At 45.9% G+C, this 9,746-nt stretch overlaps 1 protein-coding gene across 1 annotated transcript in view; it reads right to left on the reverse strand.

Annotated features, from left to right (window-relative positions):
• Positions 1 to 3,249: 3,249 nt before the first annotated feature.
• CCDC63 (coiled-coil domain containing 63) overlaps positions 3,250 to 9,746 on the reverse strand; it is a 67,194-nt gene continuing 60,697 nt past the window's right edge. The window contains exon 12 of the mRNA XM_070475194.1: positions 3,250 to 4,611. Within this exon, the coding sequence (XP_070331295.1) occupies positions 4,586 to 4,611 (26 nt within the window). The 3' untranslated portion in view covers positions 3,250 to 4,585. The remainder of the gene's footprint in view (positions 4,612 to 9,746) is intronic.

A 9,746-nucleotide genomic window follows, 5' to 3' on the forward strand; every position in this document is an offset into this window, starting at 1 on the left:
TTGGAAAGCAAAATCCAGGTTGTGTTTTGTTCAGTATTATCTTAATCAAGCTGAACAGTGCCCCATGAGATTGGTGTTCTTACCCACCCATTTCACAGATGCAAAAAGGGAGGTTCCACAAAGAAAAGCCACTTGCCCTCCAGGATCCAGGCAGTAAGCGGCAGAAGTGGCATTCTTCCCACTTGACTCCAAGTGTCCCTCCTTCCCCACAGCCAGGCCAGCAGACAGCAGGAGGAAAGACAGAGGATCGGTGGACTTCAGCATTCCTAGACATCTGCATACTCTTCACTGGCAGAGAACCCATCTCTCCCAGTGTTGTTGCTGATGTTGTTTAGCTGCTGAGTCATGCCCAACTCTGTGACCACATGGACTATAGCCCAAAAGACTCCTCTGCGCATGCAATTACCCAGGTGAGAATACTAGAGTGGGTTGCCATTTCCTTCTCCAGGGGATCTTTCTGACCCAGGGATCAAACCTGTGTCTCCTGCATTGACAGGTAGCTTCCATACCACTGAGCCACCTGGGAAAGCTCCATCTCTCCTATCCTCATAATAATTCTCAAGATCAGTGGTTCTAAGCCTGGTATAATTTCCCCCCACAAGGGAAGAATTGGCTGCATCTGGAGACATTCCTGGTTGTCACAATCTTGGAGGGGGTTACTCCTGGCATCTACTGAGTAGATGACACTGCTCAATGTCCTGCCGTGCACAGGACAGCCCCTATCCGATTAAAAAAAAACTACCTGGCCCCAAATATCGAAAGAGCTGAGGCTCAAGAATCCTTCTCCAGGATCAAAGCCCTGTGAATACCCATGGCTGTGCGGGAAAGGTGCAGGGGCCCCAGCCCTGCAGAGCCCTGTGAGCTGAAGACATGCTGAAAGGTCCTTCACCCAAGAACCCTGGGTCGGATGACTAATGAGCCAGGAGCTCAGCCTTTATACTGCTCCAGAGTGGGGCATAAGTGACAAGTTCGGCTGTCATGATGCCACGGTTTCAACAAAGGGGACTTGGACAGGCGGGCAGAGGAGTGTGGAAAGGCTTGTGGGGAAGGTCAGGGCAGCAGCTGTTGCTGGAATCTGGGCCTCACCGAAAGGAACAATGCCCCCAGAATGCCAGGCATGCCATGGAGACAGCTGAGCCTGCGGGGCGGGCAGGCGTGGGCAACGGGCATCTGAAGGGCACTAGTAAAAATGGAATTGTCTGGGTGCCTTGGTCCCCCCACGCAGGCAAGACAGATGACTGAGGGCTAAAAATACCAGGAGAGGAAAAGCCACCAGAGGCTTGTCTGGCTGCCTGGGACTGGGTCTGACCTCTAGGCTCCCCGGGGTGGTGAGAGCTGGGACCTGGATCCCTGAGACTGCAGATCGGATAGCAGGGTGAGGAAAACTGTGGTGGTGGAGTCTGACATGCAGGCTTCAAATGTGCCAGGCACTAGCAGTGAGACCCTGGAGAGTGACTGCTCTTCTCTGAGCCTCAGTTTCTTCATCTGGAAAATGGGCCTAATACTAGTACTCTCCTCCCAGGGCTGTGAGAATGAAATAAGATGATGGTTAAAGCTCTTAGGTCAGTGCCTGTCACATGAGCTCTAGATAAGCAGGACAATAATGATTTGATTTCTCTGGGGACCTCAGTTTGGTGAGGTCATGGGACAGTGGCTGGGAGGTGGTCACGGTGGGCAGGCCTGCTTTCTCCAGGCCTTATTATCCACCCGCAAGAATCCAGCACAGGCTTTAATGTCCCCTCCAGACCTAGCACTTCCCCCTCATGTGTCTTTCCTCCACCAGGAGGCTTCATTTCAACAACGCAAACATGTCCAAGTGTCACAGCTCACCTTCCCCCAGTATCTCTGCCTAAGAGTGAGGTGGGGGCTGGAGTAGGAAATGAGCTGGAAAGATAACCAGTAATAACTCCTTTGCACACACACACACACACACACACACACACACACGTACTCATGGTGCACATACTCTGGGAAAAGCCATTCACAGGAATTCTACGAGTTACTATGCGGATGGTACTTGGGACAGTACCTGGCACAGAGCAAGCACACACTATATGTTAGTTGCTATCATTAGCATCTCAATGATCTAGTTTTACTTTTGAAACAATCTTCCAAGGTCAGTTCTACTGTTTCCCCCCATTTCTAAGTAAGGAATCTGCGGTTCAGGGTAGGTAAGTCACTTTTCCAGAGCCCTACAATAAAGGAAGTAAAGGAGCTGACCTGGAATCCAGCTTTCAATAATTGTACCACTCTGGTATGTCAGGCTCAAATGGTAAAAGATCTTAACTATTGGACCAAAGATTTCTTCCTCAAGTAGCAGGGAGCCATTGAGAGTTCTGAAACACATATAGGTCATCATCAGAGTTGGGTATGTCAGGAAGTACTACAGTGGGGATATACAGAACGCATAGGTGGTAAGGCAAGAGAAGAGGGGCCTCAAACAAATCAGGATCTACTACCATATGCCAGACCTAGGACAAGATTTAGGAGAAATGATATGCAAGACATGATAGGGGCAGAACAGACTTATTTGCCAGTGGGACAGAATCAAGAGGGCTGAAGATTTTGGTCTGGTCGTTAATAAGCAGAGAGTTTGGTTGAGTGAAAGAAAAGAAAACAAATCCATGTTTGAACTTGTTATCTCTTTTACCCCTCTTTTTCCCCTCTCCCTGGACACGGCTGACCTCCAGTGCTCTGGGAAAAGAGCTGACAATTACTGAACACTTATTGTGAGCCCAGAGCATTCCAGCACTTTGCAAGTATGAGTTAACTCATTCAAACCTCACAAGAATGCTTGCAACACTTGGAAATTAGGGTCTCTATTATCCCCATGTCACAGATGAGGAAACTGAGGCTGCTTGACCAACTTGCGCTCACTACACAGAGGGTGCCCCTTCACTGTAGCTGCCCCATCTCAGCTGGGCACAGAACCTGTCTACCCAGGTCTGACTTGCTGGAGAAGCCAACTTCCCCACCTGGTGGCTCTCACTGACGCCTGGGGGCCCTGACATGGGGAGATAGGCTATCACTTGGTGACAGAGCCCATCACCCACCCGACTTTGGGCTGGCAGGGCCTGGTATGCCTTTGTTCTATTGGTGATGGCTGACTTCACCACCCTCCTTAAAGAGGTATTACACCCAAGGCAAGGCAACCCGCTAGACCAGTTTGCTTTCAATGATAACATGGTGAGCACATATATGTCATTTTCCTATGCCAGGTTTTGTCCTAAATATTCATGTGCTTAACACTTTAAATTTAATGCTTTCATTTACTGATATTAATGTATGTATTCGTTTGATCCACTGACGAGTTTTATAAAACAACCACACAGAGAAGAGCTTCCTTTTCACCTTACAAGGAATATAAAGGCTTAGACTTGAATTCCAGGAGCTAAAGAGGAAAAAGTACTTACAAAGGGGATGAGTTAAAAAATACCCCTAGCCAGAACTGGATGAAAACCTTTAAAAGACTCAAGAACAGCAAAGACGCTAACTCCCACTACCTCATATGAAATGCAAGATAAAAACAGTACCAAACGGTCAGACCAGCGTAAAAACATCTCACGATGTTCTGATTTTCCCTGCGGTGACTATTTTAGTCCTTTTTGAAAATATATCTAATCCTTTCCCCAAAAAAAGTTCGTCGGGTTTTCCTTTGTTTCATTCTTGGCACCCCTGCTCAGCTGGTGCTCTGAGTGTATATAAGGTGAGTCTGCTGCGTGACCTGGCTCTGCCTGCAGCCTCGCGCTCAGGCACAGACAGGTGGACAAGCATCTCATCCCCATGGGTGCAGAGAGGGTGGGTGGCGTTTCAAAAGGTTTCGAGGCACATCGTGGAGTAGAAAGGTCCAGGTGGTTGGTGTGTGTGAGTATGTGGGTGTGTGATGATATCATTCATGTGAAAAAGTATATTAGTATGTGCATGATATGATATTAATACAAAAAAGTACAACTGTGTGTGCCAATGAGAACCACTGAGAAAGGGACAGGGAAAAATTGAGATGCAATCCTGGAATAGATCCTGGAACAGAAACAAGGGCATTGGTGGAAAAACCAGAAAAACCCAGATGGAGTCTGGAGCTGAGTCAACAGTAATGTACCAACGTCAGTTTCCTCGTTTTGACCAAAGTCCCAATGACAACGTAAGACATTAACATTAGGGGAAACTGAGTGAGGGGGACATGCTGCTGCTGCTGCTAAGTCGCTTCAGTCGTGTCCGACTCTGTGCGATCCCATAGACGGCAGCCCACCAGGCTCCCCTGTCCCTGGGATTGGGACCTCTGCAAATTTTCTATAAATCCTAAAGTTAAAATTTTATTTTAAAAAAGCCTGGAAGGAACTTCCTGAAGTTCTAGAATAGCAGAACTAATCTCCGATTGTTGTGTTCTGAGTCACAAGGTCGTATCTGTCTCTTTTCCGATGGACTGTACCCCTTGGACAATGTAGCCTGCCAGGCTCCTCTGTTCATGGGATTTTCCAGGCAAAAATAATGGAGCGGGTTGCCATTTCCTTCTCCAGGGGATCTTCTCGACCTGGGGAGCGAACTCATGTCACATGCATTGGCAGGCAGATTCTTTACAGCTGAGCTACCAGGGAAGCCCAATCTCTGGTGCTAAAGGTAAAAAAAAAAAAAAAAAAAAAAGTCATTTTTGAGGAGTGTTGACTGGGACAGGGCTTTGGGAGCTGGGGTGTTTTGGATCTTGACCTGGGTGTACACATATGAAAAACTCACCTCACTGGGTACTGAAGAGATACAGGTGTATCTTGATTTTTAAAAAGCAAAGGATTAAAAGTATAGTCTAAAAGCCACACACACAGTTTCCTCTGGGGAGGATTTAGCTGGAGTAACAGAAAGGAAGATTTTTGGTCAAATATTTCTGTAGCATTTCAAACTATTTGATAGCAAGAATGTATTCATTCACATTGTACTAATTGAACTTTTTATGGACATGCACACAGAAAAGGGCACAGATCATAACATTGCAGCTCGACAAATCTTCCCAAACATAACACATTTGTGCAACCAGCACCCAGATCAAGATACAGCACATTCCCGGTGCCCCAAAAGATCCCCAATTATTCACTGTTTACTTCAAATTTCAGTTTAATTAGGGAGTCTACATTTACATGTTAAGTCGCTTCAGTTGTGTCTGACTCTTTGTGACCCTATGGACAGTTGCCTGCCAGGCTCCTCGGTCCATTGGATTTTCCAAGCAAGAATACTGGAGTGGGTTGCCATTTCCTTCTTCACTATATACATGTGTGTGTGTGTGTGTCTGTGTATTGTTGTTGTTTCGTTGCTAGGTTGTGTCCAACTCTTTTAAGACCCCATGGACTGTAGCCCGCCAGGCTCTTCTATCCATGGGATTTTCCCAGGCAAGACTACTGGAGCGGGTTGCCACTTCCTTCCCCAAGGGATCTTTCTGACCCAGGGATCAAACCTGCATCTCCAGAATTGCAGGTGGATTCATTACCACTGAGCCATAAGGGAAGCCTTCTGTGTGTGTGTGTGTGTGTGTGCGTGCATGCAAGGGCGTGCTTTTATTTTTTTGCTAAACCTGGTACCCCAGAGGCCCCTACACTTATGAACTCCCACTGTTCTGATCCCTAACAGCAGGGATTCATTTTACCTGTTTACCCACACACTGTTTTGAAATTTAAAGTCTTAATGTTTACCTTAGAAAAATATCAGAAGCAGTGATCAGCAATGTAGAAATCACAGGTTTATGTCTCCTTTACCCATCTCCCCTCATTCCAAGCCCCTGAAAACACAGTCAACCCAAACAAAAGTGTTGGATCAAGTTCAAATAGGGACTTTGACTCTGAGACACTCAATGTCGAGGCTCCAAACGGTCAATGGAAAAGGACTGTCCTTCCTTCAAGGATTCCCTCCATCAGGTTAGACCACATTTCCCAAGCCTAGGAAAAGGTAAAAAACTTTCTGGCCCCAAGTGGGGGTTCTCAGGTCTATCAGCTAAGTGCTCCCAAAACAATCACAGTGGCTAACGTTTATCAAGGGCTCAAAATGCTCTATCCTGTTTGATCCTCGTGACAACCTTATGAGGCAATGCTATTGTTACCTCCATTTTACAGATGAGGAAACTGAGATTTAGAGAGGAGAAAAAAAAGAATTTCTGAAATAATACAGCTGGCCTGAATTCAAACCTTGGCTTATTGGATTCCAAAACCCTGAGCAATCACACAAGGCCATCTCAAGAATCAAAAGCAAATACTCCTCCTGTCCTCAATCTGGCAGATGACCAATTCCTAGGACCGAGGGTCTGTGGTCTGCAGTCCCCTGTTCTCTGGCTCCTTGTTTCTAGCATTGCCAAAGAAAAGTCTGATGCCAATTATATTTTTTCCACAGGAGCTATATTCTTTCTGCCTAGAAATATGTCAGATTTTCTCTTAACCCCGCAAGTTTGTGAATTTTGCCAAGATATACCTTGGTGTGTATTTTTTCCCTCATCCATCCAGCATGGAGCTTGGGAGTCCTTTCCATCTGCAGATTTCATCCTCTCCTCGGCTGAAGACAATTTTCTTGTGTGTGCTTGGTCACGTCTGACTCTTTGCAACCCCATGGACTGTAGTCCACCAGTCTCCACTCTCCAGGCTCCACTGTCCGTGCAATTTTCCAGGCAAGAATACTTGAGTAGGTTGCCATTTCCTACTCCAAATTTTCTTGAATTGTTTGTTTATTTTCGGCCCCTCCTTCTGGAATGTGTATCATTTGCTTCTCTTTATTTTCCTCCAAGGGTACTCTCTGCATGTCATCCTCCAGACCACTAGATGGATTGCAATGACCCTCCTTGTTGACAATTCATCTAGTTAAGTTTTTTATTTCAGAAATCAGGTCCAGGAAGTCATTTTGGGATTTCACTGGCATTTCTGTAGGTCTGCTTGTTTTAGTTTTTGTTTTATGTAGTAAGCCAATACATGGGTTTTAAAAAATAATCAAATTAACACACTGCTTCATTTTCAAAACAGAAGACTATTATGCCATTGACAGTTGGCCATAAATTCCTACTTTTCTCAAACTGAAGCTTTGTATGTACATCTCTCTCCTTACCCAAAGTTTTACTGACATACATCAAGCCCTAAGAACAGGACCCTGCACCAAGTGAGGCACCAATAAATATTTAAGTATTCATGTCCTTTGAAATTGGGGTTGATATCATTCTTGCTTTAAAACAATGTACATCCATAAGCACTACTTCTGTTTTTTCCTCTCCTCATGCCTTCTTTTAAAATTGTCAATGGGTAATTTTTAAAATTACCATTCGATAAAATTGACCATTTTTTCATGTACAGTTCCATGAATTTTAATACACTTAAGTTTTATTGTTGTAATTAATAATACTTAGCTGTTGCTCTGTTTCCTTGCGCTCTCACTAGATGTGGGGAGCAGTGTAAACTCCTCGGAAATGTCCGTGTCCCTGTAACGTGTGAGTATGTTACCTTACAAGTAAGGGCCCCTGAAAAAGGGGACTTTGCAGAGGTGATGAAGAATCTGAAGTGAGGAGATTATTCCCTCACCGAGACTATCAGATTATCCAGGTGGGCCCAACGTAATCATGGGGGTCCTCAGAAGATGGAAAGAAGGCAAAAGGATCAGAGAGGTTGAAGCCAAGAGTCTGGAGTGTGTGTCCAAGAGCCAAGGAGTGTGGGCAGGCCTTAGGAGCTGGAGAAGGCAAGGAATGGATTCTCCTTGAGACCCTCCAGAAGGAATGTTAGCCCTGCATTTTCAATTGATTTCTGACATCTAGAACCATGAGATGAATAAACTGGTGCTCTTTTAAGCCACCAAGTTTATGGTAATATCTATATAGATGCAATAAGAAACTAATCCACTAGATTCATTTTCTGATTGTTCTGCCCGATGTTCTTCTCTCTGGCTTCTGTTCAGGTGGGCAGTTATTTTTCTCTTTGGCTCCATGGAACTTAGGTCTGGTTGCTGGACACTTCTTGACCATAGGAATCCCATCAGCAGGGGAAAGCTCTCAGGCCTGGTAGAGCTGCATTCTCAGGCAAGGTGCCTTACCCACACTAGCCTCAAGGACAGAGAAGCTTCAGCCCACTCATGAAGCTCCCTCCACTGATATACCCTTGAGGTTGGGACTGAATCCTACCCCTGAACATATACACAGATCCAAACCCCAAGTCTTCTTGACTGTCACCCCCAGGGCTCTGGGGGATTCCCCAGTGCCAGTCCAGCTCATCGACAAGAGGGGATATCTGGTTCTCCAACAACAGAACCTAAGGTCTAACACAGCCTGTGGGCACAAGTCCTGGTGGCCACATGGCGCCATAACCTACTCAAGGTGCCATGTTCCCAGGATTTTCCTGACACATATCTCACTTAATCCTCCCAACAGCCTTATGAAGGTGTGTGTACTATTATGGTCTCCATTTCCCAGATGAGGAAACTGAGGCCCTGAGAAACTTATCACCCTGACGGAGACTGCCCCCCCACCCACCCACCTTGAGTTAACAGAGCCAGAACTCTCTCCTCAGCACCTTCTCCCAAAGGCCCAGTTGAATAAAATATGTTCTTAGAGGGTCCAGCTGTACAGATGGCCCTCTGGGAGGGCCTCAACCAGGGACTCTCTACCCCTACCATGCATTCTGCACATCTACTGTGGCTGCAACAAACTTTTTGTTTAGCCATTTATAGCTACTGACTGCTCACACAAGCGTTTTAATGGAAATCCATGGTGTGCCTATTAGCTCAGGAAACATCTGTTCTGGTGTTGTCAGAGAATCTTGGACAGAAAAGCTCTTTTTGATCTGTCTGCGTGCAGGTACATGTGTGTGAGAGTGTGCCCAGATGTGTGTTATTGTGTGCCTCTGTACATGTGCACAAGTGCATGGGTGGGTTTTGGCCATGTGGGCAGGCATGGGTGTGGGTGCATGTGCCCACTCAGGTGTGTGTACCTGTGCCTGCACACATACAGGAAAATACATTTTTTGTTATTAAAGATTCTTTAGAATCAGCTCCTGGGTAATTCTAACCCAGGTGTAACGGCAGAGAGGAAATAACTTACGCTTTTTTTGTTTTTGTTTTTGTTTTTTTGGCCATGGCAATAAATGATTCTTGGGTTTGCACCCCCAAAAGTGAAATTATTTTTTACCTGAGAAAGGAAGTTGAGTGATCACTGCCATTTACTGAGGACCTGCCTGGGCCTCATAGTTACTCACTCTGGAAAAATCTCAGAAGGAAGGTCTTTTTATCGTTTCCACTTTATGTGCCCAGAGAGGTAAAGCCACTTGCCCGAGGTCACACAGAGCCCCCCTCAGTTCAAATCCAATTTTGTCTGACCTCCCAGCCTGAGGGCTCACTCATTCCACTCCACCGCCTCAAATTGCCTAAGGTTGAATGAAAACTTTATAACAATCCCTACTCAGGCCTTTGACAAGGAAAGTAAAGTCTGTGTTACTTGTTTCTTTTACTACCTTGTTCTTTCCTGGGGGCCAAGGATTTTCCAATTTTCTCCAGCAATATCCACAGAGGTTTCAGCACATCAGAGCAACTAAGTACATATTGGTAGATTGATTTGGTTGATAGGATCTCATTTGCTGGCCTTGCTCCCAGTCAGATTGCCCCTGGCATGGGCAGCCTACGGGCTGGTTCGACACAGTGTGTCCTGCCGGGGAACTCTTACTACTTCCCTTGTTTCCGGTATGAAATTCCAAGGCCAAACCATGCGATCTGCTCACACACCTTGCTGTTGCCTCAACTTGTGCCCT

The sequence above is a fragment of the Odocoileus virginianus genome, chromosome 12 (assembly GCF_023699985.2).
Source record: "Odocoileus virginianus isolate 20LAN1187 ecotype Illinois chromosome 12, Ovbor_1.2, whole genome shotgun sequence".
NCBI lineage: Eukaryota > Metazoa > Chordata > Mammalia > Artiodactyla > Cervidae > Odocoileus > Odocoileus virginianus.